This window comes from Alligator sinensis, unplaced genomic scaffold (genome assembly GCF_000455745.1).
Source record: "Alligator sinensis unplaced genomic scaffold, ASM45574v1 scaffold746_1, whole genome shotgun sequence".
In the NCBI taxonomy this organism is placed as follows: domain Eukaryota; kingdom Metazoa; phylum Chordata; order Crocodylia; family Alligatoridae; genus Alligator; species Alligator sinensis.
In genome coordinates, this window is record NW_005841959.1 from 1,387,440 (window position 1) to 1,407,517 (window position 20,078).

General features: G+C 39.5%; 1 protein-coding gene across 10 annotated transcripts in view; it reads right to left on the reverse strand.

Moving 5' to 3' along the window:
- Positions 1 to 20,078, reverse strand: part of DMD (dystrophin) — a 1,961,037-nt gene that overhangs the window by 42,372 nt on the left and 1,898,587 nt on the right. For 9 of the 10 annotated variants that reach the window (XM_025200207.1, XM_014518487.2, XM_025200208.1 and 6 more), the window contains 6 exons: positions 16,664 to 16,830; positions 13,090 to 13,201; positions 8,739 to 8,875; positions 7,925 to 7,963; positions 3,164 to 3,229; positions 2,003 to 2,068 (listed from right to left, as the gene is read on the reverse strand). In XM_025200207.1, coding sequence (XP_025055992.1) covers positions 2,003 to 2,068; positions 3,164 to 3,229; positions 7,925 to 7,963; positions 8,739 to 8,875; positions 13,090 to 13,201; positions 16,664 to 16,830 — 587 coding nt within the window. The remainder of the gene's footprint in view (positions 1 to 2,002; positions 2,069 to 3,163; positions 3,230 to 7,924; positions 7,964 to 8,738; positions 8,876 to 13,089; positions 13,202 to 16,663; positions 16,831 to 20,078) is intronic. The other variant, XM_006020583.3, reaches the window with a different exon arrangement.

Genomic DNA, 20,078 nt, shown 5'->3' on the forward strand with positions numbered 1-20,078 from the left:
TATATATATATATATATATATATATATATAGTGATGTTTCATTTTAATCATAGAGAACATGGATTTTGGCTTTTTTATATCCTAAAATTGGGGATTTTTTAAAATTAGACAAAGCCAGGATCCCTGCAGATCAGTTCAGATCACCACACACTTCCTAGAAAGAGTGCTGTAATCACCAGACTGTGCTAGGCAGAGTTGTGGATATCTTTCATGCGTTCTGTTGAAGTAGGGATACTAGGTATCAAGGAATGCAAGGGACATGGGGCCAGATGGAAGGCATACAAAACACTGCCTGCATTTCTGGCCAAGTGTGGTGGGCTCTCCTTTAGGAAACATGGAGCTGTGGTTTCTGCTTCCAATGCTGTTAAAGCATTTTTCATTAAATACTCACTATAAAAATTGTTCTGTGTGGTTTTTATTTGCTGTGTATTTAATTGAGTATTTGTTGGGGGTATGTGTAGTTCCTATTAAAAATGAAAATACTAGTGGGCTAAATGTTATTCCTCAAGACACTAATAAAGTCATTTTATGGACTACAAGAGTATTAAAGCAATTTAGGTTGTCTTAAAATTATTTTGATTAGTAAAAACTGAAGAAGTTGTGTTTTCCTGTTGTTAAAGAAAATGTTAAAGAATCCATTAGCTCCTGAGCTTAGATGTTTCACCTAACATTTCAGCCTCAAGCTCATTCATAAAATTAAGTTACATTTTTCTGGAAAGAAGAGTTAGCTGAGGAAAAGGTGAAAAACATAGCACTACTAACTATAAGGAAGAGCATAATGGGCCACGTTTTGCTAAATGACAGTCTCCAATGAATGGATGTGTAAATTGCATCAGCAGAATTTGAACATGTAGTATACAACTTCACTTCATCCAGGAGTGAAAATTTATGTATATGGCTATCTGACTGTAACAGCAAACCAGATAATTCAAAATCCCACGTGCTTTCTTGCCAACAGTAATTAGAGTGAGCCTGAAATACGAAACACAGAGATATAAATCTAAATATGGGGATACTACAAAACTGGAGAAAGCATCTGAGTCTTTGGTTGGCTCAAAGGTTGCAATTCATTCCTAGTTTTGGGGGATTATATCTGAAGGTTATGGCATGCAAACTGCGTCACAAAATGGAAGACCATATGCTTTTTAAAAATGTATCTCAGGTGTATTGAGTCAATTAAAAATATAGCTGAATCACATGGAATATTCCAACAAAACCAAAATATAATGAAAAATATAGTTCATATTATTAACAGTGTTAGCACTTAAATACTTCCATGGAAAGTAATATAAAGAATACTATTAAAATCAACAATTTCAAAAGCTTGTTTGACTCGGGAAGAAAGGCACGAATAACTGCATAAAATAGTTCTGAATATAGGATCTTATTAGTTCGGAACTCTTCTTTTAACTTTCTTTGGTATGGGGGCTGATGTCTTATGACTGCTACAGTAGTTGGCTGCACACATCGTTTATTTTCAAAAAGCAGCAATGCCTGTTGACTCTATACAAAGACAAACCTCAAGAAAAAGTAAAAAAAATGAAACAAATAGTTTTATTATATCCAAGTATACATCACATGTCCACAGTAATCTTTATAAAATGCTCAAGCCTTGGAATTTGAATGCAAATGAATGAAAACTATTGTCTGAAGCACAGGGCTTTAAAGGGACATGGCAAACTTAATAAAAGAACTTGTCTGCATGTTTTAATCTGTAAATTGTTTCATTATTTGTGAAGCTTATGTTGAAGAAATGTCGCACTTCTAATTGCACCAGAACTTAATCAGCAGTTGTTTATGTTGGACTTTGAGTTATAAATAATAAACCATGTACTGGTTTATATATTTATATGGCACAATAATTTCCACAATGAGACTGCATGATGGTCAGACGTGAACAGCAAAGCGAGGTGAACTCAGCATCGCAGAACATTATTGCAAGATGCTGACTTTTCACTAGAAAATGTGCATCAAAAATATTTCCTCAAGACAATGTACTTACATGCTCTCGTTAGGTGAAATACTGTCATTTAGATAGGAACCATTGCTGTTCTCCATTTCTGCTAGCCTGTGGAAAAATGGAAAGGCTCATTAAAATCTATAAGGGTCACTGGAGGTTTCTCTTGTTCTAACATTTCAGAAAACTTTTAAGATATATATTTTGGTGATACAGAGTAGTCAACATATTAGAGACCCTAAAGTTAGAAACCCAGATGAATATTTTACTTGCTGTTGGTTAACAAATGGGCTGCCAGAAATAATTGCTTATTTGTTACACTGAATCTATCTGAAGGCATTGTTAAGTTTTCAGCTCTTCTTTATATTCAAATCCTGTTAGTCAAAGTGATTCAGATATGAAAGAAAGGCCTTAAGATGCCATAAGCTTCCACAAATCATTCGGTACCTAGTAATGTCATCTCCAGACCTGAAATAACCTGTGCATTTCTTTCCATTTGAGAACACTTATTCTGTTCTGAATGCAATGTGCAATTTAGGTAAAGGTTTACTTGATTCAAGTGATTTTTTTCATTTGAATAACTATTTTGCACAATCCCCACCCCTGTAAATTCCAGTGCTTGGGGGGAAAAAGAAAACACTTGGCATTTAACTTACATCTGTCCATTTAATCCACTGCTTGTTGTTATCAAAAGACACTGGAACTTAAAAGTGGGTAAACAAAGTACAGAAGCGGTATACTATTGTTACTGTCCAAAACAGAGAAAGATGCTTTTTGTGGTATTTCTTAAACTGATTTTCTTGCTAAAGTCATCTGAAACCTGAATAGTGATGGACAGAAGTTTTAGAGGGCTTGCTGTTTTCCATCATATGATTATACCAGGATTTCTAATAAAATAAAACCCTATGTGAACTTAATGCACTAAATGCAGAATGCAAATGTTAGTTTCAAACCACGCACATGCTTTGGCTTTACCTAAATGTTAAGTGGATCATATTTACTTGTGGATCATCATACAATGGTTTGGCATGCAAGTTAGTTAGCAAGGTGGTTAGTAGCAGTCAGTTTTGTATTACTACCTACCCCAGGATCTAGGAAAAATACTAAGTTCAGTTATTAAAAACCCTTATAATGATGGCTTGTCTTTGGGTGTGTTCTAAATGACTTTTAAAGAAAGATTTGCCTAATGTCCAGCTGATCCCATACCTGCTAGCATAATGTTCAATGCGTGAATGAGTATCGTCATGTGAAAGCTGAGGGGACGAAGCAGGCCTATAAGGCAGAAAACACTGATTAATCACAAATAACATCCCTTGAAAAGATAAAAATACACTTAGGTATGTCTATACCCACATACTTCCATGCCTTATGCTTATGACGTGATCATCAAACAGCAACTTATACTTGCATAACCCCTGTGACTTGTGTGCTTCTTTGATCCACTGGCATGGAATGTGTTGGGACACCATAGAAAAGGGACTCTGTTCATTTGTAGTTTTTTTTGTGGTCTTGCTTTTTCATGATACATAGGCAGGAAAATAGAGTTACCTGGAGGAGTTTATTTCAATAAAGGATCTAAAGATGAGGTTTGCTGTCATCATTCCCCAGCCTCACTCGGTTACCACTGTATTTTGTATACTATTCAGGCCCAATTGTCAAACCCTGTTGAAAGTGTTCTGTCTTTTCCTTTCTGTTCCAATATTGGTTTCTAAACCACCAGTAGCATGTCCATTTCAAACTAGAGTTTTCAAGCACCCTCAGCCATGCCCAATCAGGTAGGAACCTTATTACGTATTAAATATTACTGGTTTAAATAAGAGATTGCAAGAATCAAAACTATAGTTTTGGTGATGGTCCTCCTTCCTACAGTTTAGGTACTGAACCAATGCACCAGCAATATATTTAGAACAGTGTTATGTTGGATCACCCACCTTTCAGCTATGACAGCCTGTGATCCCCTCCACCTTTGTGAAACTAAAAAAAATTGGACTTTTCACAAGAATAAAGTTGTTGCACCCTTATGGATTGCTTTAGATGTGAACTGGTATGACTCGGCCAATTAGAGGTGCAATTTTTTATTGCTAGAGACCAAGTGCAACCCCTAATATGGCCACAATGAATGTGCCTTATAGCAATACAGCTTATTATCCTTCATGTATGAAAAGAGCTATGCTGCCATAAAGCTGTCACTGGTGCTGCCCACGGTGTGTTCTGCCATGGAGTAGCTTCCTTTCATAAGTGAATGAAAGGAGTTGTATATTTACTAGTTATAACTCAAAAAGCGTTTTCTTGTGGTACATGATGCTGCTAAATTATGGTACAACAATCCTGCAGTTGATGATTATACTTTATTGGTCATCTTCTGCCTTTCAAATCAGTTTGCAATGTGCTCTAGAAAATTAAGATCTCTGGTGTTCAGGGAGCTATGTACTCTCTCTCTCTCTCTCTCTCTCTCTCTATTTGTATATATATATAAATCATCATCATTAAATGCTTTTTCTCAGACACCAGGAAGGCTTTTTCTCTGAGCCGTTACTGGCTAAGTATTATAAAACTCATTTCTGCTGAGATAAGCTTTCCCATATCTAAGTCCACATTTACCCATTGTGCTTTCAAATATCACCAGAGGCAAACTAATAGATATATGCAATCCACTGAATTCCTCAATACCATACAGAAACACAATAGACAAGCAATTAATTCTTCACAACCAGATATCCCAGATTGTGTGAGGCAACTTTGCAGTTGGAGGTAGCTCAAAGGAATGTAATTGAACACACTTGCAAAATCTGTGGTAAAGGCCATTTTAATAATAATAGTAATTTTAAGGTTTTGCTGCTATGCTGATAGTTCCCCACATTTCTATTTTCTTGACATTCAGAAATTGGCTACATCTTTTGATGCCTCATCCTCAGAAACTAATTTGCATCTTTCAAGGAAAACCAGAAATGCTTATTTGCACCCCTGAACTAATGTAAATTGAACCTCACCCGCAAAAACATGAACATAAATCTGAAATATATATTTTACCATTAGATGAGAGAAAGGATAATAAAAGTTTTGACAAATAATTTTTAAAACTAAAAATCTTGTATGTCCAAATGCTATTCTTTCATAGGTTTAGGCAAATGTCCCATCTTACTAATTCAGTGCATCAAAAAGCTTATGTTTATGACCACTTTTGCCTTCATCAGATAATGCTGCTACAAGCTTTTTTGTTAGCTTGCTTGTTTTTTAAGCATTCCATGGAGAAAGTTAAGTACTCCAAACCCTTTAAATAAGATCAAATAATATCTTAATATCAAGGACTTTTGAAAATGAAGTGGAGAAAATCATCTGAGATAAGACTCCTGGATCATGAACTAGGAAAGGAGGATTTTTTTGTGTAGTATCACCAAAAAGCTTCAATCTTGATTCCTTTTTACTGCCTTACTACTAGAGAATAAGCTGTGATCTTTTTTAACTCAGCAGTGTTACGTGAATGGCTAAGACTGTATGTATGGATATGCCAGTCCTAAGCAGAAGATGTCTGAATGAGGCTCTGTTTTAGTTAATGTAGTATGTAAATACCTATACTAGCAAGGTCAGGCACTAGAAACAGTCTATTGGCAGCAACATGGAACTCAGCATGGCCTAATTTACCCTGCCAAGTGCACAGTAAATTCTACACTATTACAGTTTTTGCACTGAGCTCTGTGCAGGCCTTGATAACTATTATTGGTATATGACCTAGTTTGTTTGAAGTCTGCAACGTAGACCCTAAGATTACTAACTGCAAAGAAACGTGTTACTCTTGGTTTCCTAGCAAATGTAATCAGGAAAAAGTCAGTCTAAGTAGCAAAGAAATAAATTAGTACTATGGTGAAGGGTTAGGCAGTATTTAATACTGCCAATATTTAACAAAGGTAACATTTTTAATTAAAAAAAGACATATTTTTCCAAGCGAGTAATAGCCTTACTACGTCTAATAACACCCAAGTGGAGTGGCAAAACCCACATGTTGTGATGCTCTCAGGCTCTAGAACATTGGGTAATAATAAACCCACATTTTCAAAATAAACTATTCAATTTGTTACGCTGAGGCTTCTTGAATGTAAGGAATCATGGAAGTCCTTTTAATGACAGTTTCCAGATATTTAACTACCAAGGTATTATGAGAAGAAATTCTTGCAATTCTTGGTTGAAGCTATATGCCTGGCAACCAGAGAGTATCTGCAAAATGTCCAACTGCAAATAGCATAATGTCAATCCATTTTTTTTTTTGCTGCTACAGTGCATTCCTAAATTTTTCACATTTTGGACACAAAACTTTTGAGACTGATAGAAAACCTGTACAGAAGTACCACACTGGGGCTCTTAGCTTTGGATGTTGAGGGGAATTTTCTGATCATCAGAATGAATGCACATGTATTTACTTGCTTTCAAAGGTCATTATCAGTGTTATTGTGATGAGGGGATCCACTTCCAAAAATTGGGTGAAGCATTTTCCCTTGAAAGAAATCTAGTTCTGTATCTCATAATTCTCTCTAACCCTAGTGTTTTCTCATGTATGAGGTAAAAACTTTGAGCTAATACCCAAGACTGCTTAACCCTTTCTGTAAAGCTTTTAGTGTAGCATGTCACAAAGTTATTCGTGCAAGTGATCTGTGAGCATCATGCCTTAAAATCAAATATGTTATACCACCTTAATTTCATGTTATGTTAGACACAACAACAACATTCCACAGCATTCAAGCTTTTATTTTTTGAGTTTTTCTTAACTTTTTGTAAGAAATGATTCAATTGTGCTTTAAAGAGTCAGTAACCCAGATCCACACTTAGGTGATAGACAGTATTACCATGGATGCATTTAGAGGAGAAACCCTGTTACAGACACAAATGCATCCTAAATTCCAAAGCCCAGCTACTTCCGTCTGGCTCCAGGCTTTATTGACTTGCTTTATAAGTGGCTCCTTAAACACATGCAGTTTGTAAAAGCAAGCTGATTTCTTGGAACCTTAAAATCAACCTCCTAGAGAAAGAGCACTTCATTTGTCTTCACAACAGTCTATTTTCAGTGTAGAAATTATAAATCAATAGTCCAATTTATACATTTGCTCTTGTTTATTTTAAATAACACTTCACTGTAAGTGTGGTGCAGGTCATACTTATTTCCAACTGTGTATGCTATTAGTGGTATACAACCTCCTATTTTAATGCTCTCTTTTTACTAATATTCATAAGTGTGTGAATTAAGACTCAAAAATAATTCTGATTTATATTAGTTTAAAATTAGCAGAAAAATGCTAGAACTCTAGTTTATACTGAGGCTACTACTACTGCAGTAAAACAACGTATGTGCAGGGATAGCGCTTACACGAAATCCAGTTCAAAGTTGAAAAATCCTATTGCTGTTGCTTCTGAAAACAATTCAGAAAGGTTCAGAGCTACTGCCCCTTCACAATTCCTTTTACACTAAAAATACTGCAATGAAATATCCAAGAACTGTCGATGGCTATAGACTTTTGTCTGTGCTTGTGTGTGTGTAAAAACTTACATCATGGCCTCAGTTATAAGACCAAATCGAAGTTCTCTAAAATTTTATTAAAAACATAAAGTTCAATTAATATAATCTGAAAAGCATTTAGTTTACAATCATAAGATCTAGTGTTATCCAGAGATACAAGCTTTCAAATTACAAACTCTCAAATGCATTAGTAGGATTGTGCATCAAATCCCTGCTAATCAGATGAGAATACACACTCCTGAGAGGAGTATACAGTACACATTTCACAAAGCCTAAGAAACCCTGGTGCTGTCCCACTCTGTGCATTTAGAATCAAAATGATACTTTCAGAAAGTCTATCAGGAAAAAGAACCATAACGAAATAAGGAAGTGAACATATGTAAAAAGTAAACAAAAACAAAACAAAAAAGTGAGGGAACGCAGCAGCAGCAGCAGCAGCAGCACACAGCAAAAGTACTCACGCAGAATCTACTGGCCAGAAGTTGATCAGAGTAACAGGACTGCAAGACAAAAAATGAGGAGGTGAAGAGAGAGGCAGAAAAAACTTAGCAGCAAAATAATTACAGAAAGATTAAAAAAAAATCACAACAACTAAAAAACAGAAAATCCAACAGACCAACATGGATGACCATGAAAAGCAGCTAACCAAAAAGGCAGAAAATAAAATTAAAATATCAAATTAAAAATAAAAGGAGAGAGAGAGAGAGATAACAAGCTGTTGTACAATTGCCATTAGATAGCTGGTTAGTATGAACTTGCAATACAGTTAGAGAGAGGTAAAACCACCGATTGATTTCTCCATGAGCATCATTACTGCATATTTTTACAATTACCTCACATCATTTTATGTGAGTTTTATGTGACCACATCTATGGTGTGAGAAAGGAATAAGCTAGACTGAGAAATTTACAGCTTAGCAATTGAGTTAAAAAAAAATACAACACATGATGGATATCCATTTGGAAGAAAATCAAAATTGAATGCTGAGACCACCAGTTTGCAAATTACCAGAACCATTTTAATGTTTTACAAGGTAATCAGTAAGGTAGCAGGTACTTTTCTTTTGTTAATTGAAGTTTAATTTATTATAAGGATAGGGTAAAGGGAATGGCAATTGAAATGCCAGCTTGTGTTTTGCTTTCAGCCAAAGTAAACAAAAACGAAAGAAATGAAAGAGGCTTTATGCATTTAGGAAGTGAAAGGAGTTGGCACCAGCTGGGGAGCTCAAAGAGCGTATCAAATGAGATACTGCTTATTTGCTTTAGAGCTACTCACGTTTCCATGTTGTCTCCCTCCAAGACAGTTTGTACAGGCAGATAGCCCATTCTTGGGTGCTTTGCAAAATAGCGTTTTGTTCGAAATTTGTTTTTCAGTACCTTGGCAAAGTCACGGACGTCTTCTCCTGAAGTTGTCTGAAAGTAACAAATCAGAGTGAAAGCGTCTTTGAGGAGGCAATTATTGCCCTTGATTGTCTCTTCTTTGGCCAGGCCAAAAGGGTGCAGGAGCACACAGAACATGGCCAGCCAGTGATTTGACTGGTGGAACCTCCCCCATTTTATGCTCTTACCACCGCAGATATAAAGCATTTTAAAATGAGATGATTATTTGCCAGAAAAGGTAAAGTACCTATACAACACACCTACACAACAAGAATTTCTAGTCTTTGAGCTCCAAAATCCTGAGATAACAGATTTATTTCTTCTTTCATATTATCAGACAGACAAAGCTGAGCCAACCAATAAAAGAGAAAAAAACCTGTCACTTCTTTTGCCTTGACATGGAGCAGGCAAGTGCTTTGCCTTTGTTCACTTCCATATTAAAATGGCTGAAACTAGGCTATGCAGCAAGTCTATAACTGAACACCTGCCCTCCTGATTAGCCAGTTCTGTGTCCTGAGTCCCAGTGAGCATTTCTTGTTTACCATCTCCTGGGTTAGACAGTCCACAAAAGCTGATAGTAATCTTCTTCTCAATGTTTAAGTTTCCCTTCCCAGCCTTCTCTGCCATCAGTGTTTTGTCCAAACAGGAAAATAAAAAGCAGGAGAAATTCTTGGGTGGGATGTTTCTCCTTTTATTTTCTCAATCTGGAGCTAGCAGGCATTTAGAATAAACACTTTAGGCCTTGCAGGCTTCCCACATTTTCATTCTTTGCCAGAACTCAGCTCCTTCTCTCATCTTTCAACCACGCTAGGAGCACAAAAAGGCATTAGTTTTGTAAGAAAACAAAGATAAGCCAAGCCAAAATTAAATCAAAATGCGTCTTCTGGGAAGTTTTAAGAAGGAGAAATTATCTGTCTTTTCTTCTTACAGTCTGATTAAGATTCAGAAGGTCCTTCTCTGAGGAATTTTAATGGAGAACTTTAATTCTTTTATTCAAGTTCTACTTAAAGCCTTACACCTCACAGAGAAAGTAGGACCAGAAAAATAGCAACCTGATAATATTATTTTTCTTGACTGTCATAAAGATTTTCCTGCCTGGTACATATAGCTTGGAAGAAAGAAATGAAGGAAAAGTAATATGCCTAAAATTTCTAATAAACTATGTGCCTACTATTGAAAGTAGAATTTGTTCTTCCAGTTGAAACACGTACTGCTGCTTTTCTATATCCCTTAGACAGAAAAATGAAGGATGTTCTAGAAAATCCTTTGAAACAAATTTGAAAAGGACAAGTAAGCTTTACATCTTTTTGCATAGGAGAGAGAAGAATTCACACCATCTTTGAAATGTGCCCATAGCCTGGCAGAGCACAGTGATTCTCAAGCAGGGTGCCATGACATCCTGGCTTACCTTGAGACCTTTTGAAGGGCGAAAAACAATGTTAGCACTTTTAGGTCTGAAAACATGATTCACAAGATAAACCAGAAATTTCAAATACAAGTCTGCATTGTTGACCTTTTGTGGTCTTTCTGAGTAATTTGCAATAAATGGAGGGACCAGCGCTGGAGCAAAAGGTGTGAGGAGCAACTGGGGGGAGCAGAGCAGGTAGGGATCTGGGGAGCAGGCACAGGCACAAGGGGTAGGGTTTGGGGTGGGGGAAGCTTCATGTTCCCCCTCCAATCCATGGTCTCCCTTACACTTTCCCCTGCCATGTGCCTTTCCTCTGACAAATGAGCCATTTGGCCCTGGCAGCTCAGCTCTGGCTTGAGCCTTGAGACCAGAGTGCCTGCTTGGTACAGTTCTTCACTTCTTTGGGTCATTTTTCACTTAGATATAAAAGAGTTCCTAAACTTCCCATGGCACAGACATTTTTCCCAGGTAATCCGCTTCAAATTCAGTTTCTGCCTGGTACAGCTATGCACAGTACATTGGTATGAAGACAACAGAAATCAGGGTAAAATTGACTGCCTGTAAAGTAGTTTAAAGAGCTATGCGCAGTAGTTGGGATGCAGTTTCAGCTTTCTGTTAAAATTAGCCTGCTACTTATTTGCATTTTCTGTATTCCTAGGGAAAAAAAAAATCTATTGGACCCTGTAGTAGATTCCAATAAGAAACCACTGAGAATCACTCACACACATTCATATCAATTCTTTTTCTATAATCATTTTGGAGAGAGACAAGACCATTAGTTACAGGTCCATCACCAAAACCAACCACACAGGCAAGAAAGCAGTAGCGCAGGTGTTATTCTGCACATAGTTTTCTCCCCTGAACTTCTCACTCCATTTACTTGGAGAATAAAAAGTGGCTAGAAGAAACAGTAACCAATCCAGCAAAATTGTTTTTCAGCTACAGTTGAGAGGAATGTTATAATGTGGTCTATGACTCTAAAGATTGCAATTTGCTCCAGCAATGCCTCTGACAAAATAGTCTGCTTAGACTTGTCTCTGCTGTTCTAAACTTTTCCTCTCACATGTGCCACTGTACAACAAATCATCATTTCTGCTCATCTCAGTCAATGAAGAAAGAGCAGCCAATGAAGAAAGGATAAGCCAATGGAGACTTTTAATGAGAAACTGGCAGAGGCAAATGGATTGCGTTTACAGAGATTCAGACTAGACAATGCCAGAAACTTGCTATAATTTAAAAATAAAAACAGACAGAAACTTGGTTACTGCTTTATCTGAATATCTTAGGGGTAGTAGATATTTTCCTTTCTTTGGGCATCTTTACATGTGTTCCAGGGTGGGAGCGTTTTAATTAGAGCAGCTCTTGAGAACCACCCTAATTAAAATGCCTGCAGTGTCTTGTGTATTCAGCATCCCGTGCTTCAAAATGGTGGTGGGGGTGCTTTAACTAAAGCTTTAGTTAAGGCGCCCCTGCCACCATTTTGAAATGCAGGGACATAGAATACATGTGATGCCAAAGCTGCAGGAGCGCTCTAATAAGAACGCTCCAACAGACACGATTAATCGAGTCTGCTGCGATGAATCAGAACAGGAGTCAGGAACTTGTATAGGTGCCCTTTAAGTCCATGTTCACCGAGACAAGCTAATAACTTTCTCTACATTGGCCATGTCCCTTAGTCTGAATAGAAATTAAGAGACAGTTCACACACTTCTGGTTCCTAGCCTGATTAGATTGTTATTAGAATGGTTTATTTTAAGCATTTACATTTGACCACAGATGAATTTAAGATCTTGGAACCACTTAGCACACCTGAAGGTCATCTTGTGGCTTGCACAGAGAAGCCTGGTGGTTGCTGTAAAGTCGGCTTAACACTCAGTACAGAGGCAGCCCTTCTGCATCATGCAGGAGCAGTTTGAGGGTTACTCTAATTTATACACAGCTGCAATGCCTCCAAGCACTGAGATTAGGTGTGGTACAAAAGGTTAACTTCCTACTCCTTTTCCCTGACACATGAGAAGCAAATAAGATCTGCTTTATCAAATATACACCATTGGAGAACTACCCTTATATGAAGTGATCCTCTGCGGGGCAATTAAATGGGGTTTTGTATTATATCAGTGATTCAAGACAACACATACAAACCACACTGAGGAAACTGATTTCTGGCTTCCAGAGATGAAAATCCACTTCACTTTTCTTAAGCTTGTCCTAGATCTTTTCATATCATTATTTCATTTTATAATAAAAAATTATCACTTGTGCTTAGAAGAATTTTGCTGCAGGAGGGAGAGAACTGACAAAACCAGTAAACCCTCCATATGCCAAAAGAGCTATCATATTAAACAGATTCTACTGGTGTCTTCTCTATAATACAGAGTTTATAATGCAATCAAAGTATACTTGGGAAAAAAAAAGAAGAGAATCTGAACTTGCTAGGGGAAAAAAGCTCACATTGATATATAGCAAGTTAAGCTTTTTTTCTCATCGTAAGATGCAAATAGATTTTGCAAAAATCCTAGGCTTACTGTAGAATACATAAAATCAATTATTTAACACTCAACATAGAACAACTCATTAGCATATAATAAACTATTTTGATACAGTGCTGTACAAACAATGAAAGGCAGTAAGCCTTAAATTCCAATTACTTAAAACCATCACTGTTATTCCTCACTGTAAACTGCAAAATGTGAGGCTCTAAAGATGACGGTGTATAAAAGGTGACTTAATTACAGAAAAAACACCCTACATAAATGCTCCATTAGCTTCCACACAGCAATTCAAGCTTTTCCTTTCTACATAATAATCATAAGTACGGGTCATCAAGGCAGCTACTTACTGGTGTGCAGTACTCCACCATTGGATAGTGCATTTTATGACCTTTTGCAACTCGGCCAGAAAAGAAGCAGCTTTGGCAGATGTCATAGTTAAAGTGCTTTAAACTTCTGTACCTGGTGGAGGGGAATAAACATAGCTTTAGTTTCATGGGTGAATTTTCTTTTAGTCTGTAAAGGTATTTCCTATGTTAATAACACCTTTTCCCTGATAGTGCCTTTGCTGTACACAATGCACAATGCAGTGAACACAATACAATACTCATTTAGCCATAGAGGCCTAAACACTGGCACTGGTGAGCAATCTGAAAGAAGGCAATTATGAATTGGTTTGCATGTGAGCAAAAACTATTGTTAACAATTTCCAGTAACAAAATGACAATACTAGGAAAGCTCATGTGGCAAGAGAGAACAGAATCAATGTATTTTATAACATGCAAAAAGACATCCACACATATTTTATTAAATGGCATTGATTTAAACTCTTTTTATTCCCCTCACGTGGCCTGCCATCGTACCTGCAGATCAAATAAATTCTTCCAAAAACACACCTCTCCACGCTTATTCTCTGTGAGCTCTATTGTCCTTCTACCCTCAAGTAACAATTTGTCACAGTTTTTTGTAGCATATTCAGCAAAATAATTTGCATGTGTGGACAGTTGTCTGTTCAAAGATTGGATCTGAATGCACATTTGCAAATGCTCATTAAGCCTCAACAGCTTCAGAAAATAGGTAACTATTTGATCTGTTATGTTGCACAATGGAGCCAGAAGCACAGGGGCTGTGTTGTTGCAACAGAGGTTCATTAACAATAACCTAAAGCAATAAAATAAGTTGCCTTTTCAGCACAGTGACACTTAGGGAATTAAATCTTCAGATGTCTTTCAACTTAGCACCTGTCTTAAAGATGTGTAAACTGAGGTACAGAGAGGCTAAGATCTGGACCCAGAACCCCTAACTGTCTGAGAATCTACACCCTCCTAAAAGCTTGTCTTTGAGATTCACCAGTTAGGTGCCCCTGACCCTAAGGACCTCTGACTGTGAGCATGCTGAACTGCTGACTGTAAAACAGCTCCTATACTCTGGCAGCAATGAGTTCAGCACAAAACTCAGCAGCAAGGGCTACTTTCACTCCAAAATATGGGGGGTGGTGAATAGGGGTGAAACCTACATTTTATATAAGAGTTAAGTGTTTAGAGAACTCACCCAGGAAATGGAAGACCTGGCTTCAATGCTCTCCTCAGCTTGAAGGGGTTGAAAAACCACACCTCTCACCTTCCATGAGAAAGCCCTAATGCCCTGGCTCTCCACCCTTCCTGTTAAAGCTATGCCATTGTGGAGCCAAGGACTGGAGATCAGATTCTACTTTGCCTGATGGGTGCATATGTGTGTACACAGTATAATTCTCTTCCACCCTATTCAGGTTCCTGAAAGTCCTATCTAACACTGTCAGTAGTGTGACTGTGGTGGGGGAGGGGGGGGGGGGGGGAGGGGGGGCAGTGGCAGCTGGCTGCGCCACCTGCATTAGCACTGCAGCAGCTGGCACTGCCCCATGTGCAGCTGCTGCCCAGGGTGTGATGCTGCCCTGCTATGCCTCAGCACATTGCCATCTTACCCTTAGCCCTACGTGACTTTCAGCATTAGACAGATATATGTAACTGAACAACCTGTTACAGTAAGAGATGCTCTTTCTGCACTTAAGAGGTAGATTAGGTAGGTGAAATCAAACTGGATGCAGTCATGTAGCCAGATCGCCTGGCTCCCATTTGACTGTCACCCCACGCTCACAATAACAGCTGAATTTTCCAGTTCCTTTTTCTTTCATTTGAACATTTGAGGGAACCACTTACAGAAACAGATACTTCTTATATTACATCTAGTGGGAAAGTATGGGTGACTCCGTAAAGGTACTGCTATAGTCACATCTTGTCCCTTCTCCTCCCTCAACCGTGGTTGCCATCTCTAAGTTGAGATACATGAGAGGAGTAAAGAGCACAAGGGGAACATCCAGACAAGTGCACACGTGGTATGCGGTGCTGCAGACATGTCTGCAGTGCTGTACACCACACACGCCACCCACACAGAAGTTCCCCACACGGCTAATTTGCAGCATTAGGGGGAAGAGAGTGGGGACTGATGTTGGGAGATCCCGGTGTCCAAAAACCCCTGTCTAAAAAAAGCAGGGCAGTTCACATGGCAGCAGTGTGCGCAGCCCAAAAGCAGAGCCCGGCGGGTGGCGACATTGCTCTGGCTGCCGGCCAGGCTTCCTGCTGCCAAATTGCTGTGGCTGCAGTCCCTGAGGGCCCCAAGGTAAGGCTGCTGGATCCAGGCCAGGTGCTGGCCCCAGCCTCCCCTACCCCACCCAGGGCAAAATGCCATGCGCCAGTGAGCGAGTGCACGGGCGTTCCCATATTGTGCCACTGCTGTTTGTCCCTGTGGAAAAGTACGTTCCTATTTGTAGATGGCGGTGTGCCCATGAAGTTCAATTTAGATAAGCAAAAGAATGTATACAGTGAAGAAAATCCAGTGACTTTTGTAATTTTAAAAGGCCGTGCCTTATTTATTCTCCTCCTTCAACCAAGACAAGGAAACTAGACATTTAAAGCATTCTCTCACTGCATCTCCAGCATCAAGAGTGTCTTCTATTGTAGAATAAAATGATAGCTTCTCTATGCAACTGCTGTCTGCCCAGTGTTGTCTATTTGGGCTTTAGAAGCAGCATTATAAAAAGCTCTTTGTAAACAGCATGATACACACAAGGCAAAATACCAATGGTAAAAGGAGATCATGTATAAAAGGGACACAAACCATACAAAGCATCTATTAGGGAACAAAGTGATAAAACAAGTCTATGTATAATTGAAAGCGAGTATTTACTTAGCCGTTAAGTGGATTCTGAACAGGCATTCCAATACACAGCCATTTTACAACACAGTAGCTTATTCATTGCCATGGTAACCATGGTGCTGATCCAGATGTTTAAACACATCAGAAATATTTCAGAATCAAGGACTTGAGATGATTGTTAAAGAAGAGGTGTTTATAGAAGATAGTCTGAGTAGTTTCAATCCAAAAAAATGATCACAATACAATGGCTTTTCAGGTTAATATTCCACTAATATAGTGCACTCGCTTTCTGAAAAATATCTATAGTAGTCTTAGATTTTTGTGTCTGTAAATTTTCCATTCATTTGCATGTTTCATACAATCCCAGAAAGCCATTCATTAGGATCCAATCCAGAAAGCATAATAATGTTTGCAGAACAGACAGAATATAAAGTAAATTTTGTAGTTACTGGTACAATCTGCCAGTAGTTTGGTCAGGGAGAAACAGGATCAAGGAACAAAACTGTGTATTTGAATTAAGAAATGGTTCTCTCTCTCCATTTCAGCTTCCACTTCCTATACTACTGTGCCCATACTGCTCCATATAGGACACCGGTAAGTTTTAGTTTCGATTTTTTTCACCTCCTAAACTATTGGAATAAAAATAAAAACTTGACCCCCTGGGCAGAACAAACAGATCTTGGTACACCAAGCAGAAGCAAAGCTAGTAGGAGAGGGCTGTCATTATTTTACCTGAATCCAATAATTGGACACTCCTTACAGATGTTACACTTAGCTTGATGTTTGGCAGTTTCAGCAGCAGCCACCCTGTGCAACACTGGCAGCCAGACCATGGACTGTGGTTCCAACCTCATCCAATCCAAAAACAAGGCTGCTTCAATTTCTGGCTTGTTATTCGCCTGTGAGAGAGGGTGAATACAGACAAGGATTGAGGGGAAGAAAACCCACCAAGTTTCCTGACAGTTAAGTACTCAACTCCTAGCTTTATCATCCTTTCCTCTTTAACCCTGCTCAAACTCCTATGTCCCAATCCCTAAAACGTGCTCCTGACTTTTTACATCTCCTGTCTTTATTAATTCAATCTATTCTTCTCTTCATCCTCCCTGATACTCCTACTGCCTATTCCTAAACAATCCCCAATGCCATTAAAATGCCCTTTGCTATCAGTTGCTGGACAGGCAATCTTCCCTCATTTCCTTAACTTCCTCTGTAAACTTTCCTTTCTCCACTCCTTGCCCCACAACCTTCATCCTAGGCTATATCTTGAGTTTAATCCTTTATCACATTTTCTCCCACCCTTTCTACTTAGCCAGTGACAGCAACTTTGATGTCCCACTAGTCCCCTGCTTGCAGTCCTGCACACAATTCCTTACCCATTTTTGTAGCACCTAGCAGTCCTAGCTATGAACCAAGGCCTCACTGTGCTACATGCTGTACAAACATAGAACAAAAAGACTGTCCCTACCTCAGAGAGCCTGCTCTCTCAGACAAGAAACAAGAGAGGTGAACACGAACAGAAAAGAGTGTACAAGGAGACAATACTGATCAGCATGACATGTGGCACATGGGCCATCTAACTGTCATGAATTGTGCAGGCATCATAGCAAAATGGAGTTTTAGAAAGGGATTTGAATGAGGATAATGAGGTAGCTTTGTGGGTGTTTATGGGGAGTTTCTCCCAAACACTGAGATTTTCAAATAAGCAATTGCTATCAAGTGGCTGATGGAAGCTGGCATTATGGGTTGATCTGAGGTGGAAATTCATTTTTCACAACTGTATTAGACATGATAAAATGCTGCCAAAAGGTGAAGGGCTCTGAAAAGAAAGTAAGCTGATTTCTGATGTAAAGGAGAGGATGAAGTCAGTGGAAGGAGGCAGAAAGGTGGGTACGTATTCAAAGTGATGAATTGGCATATATTATCCACCCCAGGTTCCCAAACTATCAACATGTTTTCATTCAAATTTCTCCTTCAAAGTCACCCATCAGAAATGCATTAATAACGCTTTTTTTAAATATCCAAGCCCAAGCCCTAGTTACTTCATTTCTCTGGGCTTTCTAGGACATCCTGTTCTCTCACCCTCTGCTTTTTATATTTTAAATCTCAGAGGGAAAGAATAGTTTTAATTTTGTGTCACTATACCATTCTACATATTTAAATATATGTAGAAATATATTTACCTGACTAAATAATAATCAGCATTAACTTTTTGTGCTGTCATGTGATGCATGAAATGTATGGGCTAAAATGCATAGTTGACAGAAACTGCTAGTGGTTTTATCCATGCTTCTAATGATCTTTAGCAGCACCCAGGTAACAATGGTCAGATACCAAGTTTCTGAAAAGTTTGGTAACAAAATTATGACCTGGATTGACAATACAGAGATACAGTTCAGTTAGAGTGAGTGAGTGAGTGTGTGCATATGCATGTGTGTGGTGGGGGGGATCACCTACGTTTTTTTTAACACTGGGTACTAGAAGTACACCAATACATCGATCCCATATTGGACTGACATCAATATAGGGAAAATTGACAGTATCAGAAATTGACTTTTTTTGCCTGATGTGGCCAATAACGTGGCTGATAAATGCCTCATACATGTGCACAGCTGCAGTATGCACAGGGCTAGGAGTGCAGCCTGGCGGCTTGGAGACCAGCACTGGGCTGGTAAGTCTGTTACGGGGGAAAGGGTGGGGGGAGGGAAGGGGGCAGATCAAGGCCCCCTGTGGTGAGGGAGGGAGTGAGGCAGGGGCAGGTGCTGCTTCCCTGGGGTGGGGTGTGGGATGGAGCCGCAGTTCATCTGGGGGACACGCGGGGGGACTCCCACCCTGCACGCACCCTAGGAGGGCATGGAGGGGCATGTGACCCCGGATCTGCACATGGGGCAGGGTGAGCTGCAGGCTGGAGCTGTTCCAGGCTGCACTTGGGGCAGGTGGCGGCTGTGGGAAATTTTTGGGTGGTTGCAGCCCCACCTCCTGTGCCCCCCCTCCCAGCATTGATGCTGCCTGCTCCGAGTGCAGCTCGGCCCAGGCCCCCACTGGGAAGAGCCCAGCGCAGTTCCGGCCCCAGCCTGCAGTGGCAGCCCACCTTGCCCCATGCGCAGATCCAGAGGCACACGCTCCCCCATGCCCACCTGCGGTGCACACAGGGTGGGAGCCGCACTCTCCTCCTCCGCACCCCCAGATGAGCCACAGCTCCGTCCCGCCTCACCTGATCAAAATAGAAGGGAGGTTGGGTGACTTTCCCTAAGACTGCACAGTGAATCAGGCACCTGTCAGAACTGAACTGGTAAGTCATGACTTTAAATTAGGGCTGTCAAAATTCTGAGTGGCTGAGGGCCTCCTGCCACACACTTAAGCCACACACCCCTGGGGCATATGCCATGCAGATTGCACATTGCTTCATGCAAGCCCCCCACCCCCGCTGTGTTGCATGGTCTCCACCCCACACAGATGTGCTGGGCATCTTGTGCACATGAATGTGCCGAGCCATAGAAATGCTGCAATGCACACTGTAGACAGAATAAAACTCAGCGACTCAAATCATTAGCCTGTCCTTTGTAGGTGCTTTACATTTGTAGAGGAAAAGTGGCTCTGATGAAAGACCTCCTGTAACATTCAAAGATGTATTTTAATTTTGCAGTTGCTGTTGATTGCTAATGGCCCTAAAAGAGAACTATCCAACCATCCTCACACCTTGTACGAAACCTGTTTGGGGAGATTAGCAGCATTAAAATGTATCGAAACTAGTTCCAAATTACGTTACATGAAGATTTAAAGCCACATGGAGAAAAGCTGGGCAGGGTCAGACAGTATAGGACAGACAGTTTTTCACTGTTCCCTGAGCTGCTATTACAATTTCTTTAATAACCTCTAAATCCAGTAAAGGCAGCAGCAGAGGATTTTACATAAGGGAGAAAGTCTGCACTGACAGAACATATCTGAAGTAACAAGAGGAAGCTGTAAAGAATATTAATGATTCTTTTCTTCAACACATTTCTGTGGAACTCCCAATTTTTATGGTAATAACAGAGTGAATCATAAAGCAAAATTCATAAAGCCTTTCCCAGCTTACAAATAACAATTTGTTATGGGGGATATTCAAATTCATTATACTCCAGACATCTGTTTTTCAGCATTTATTTGC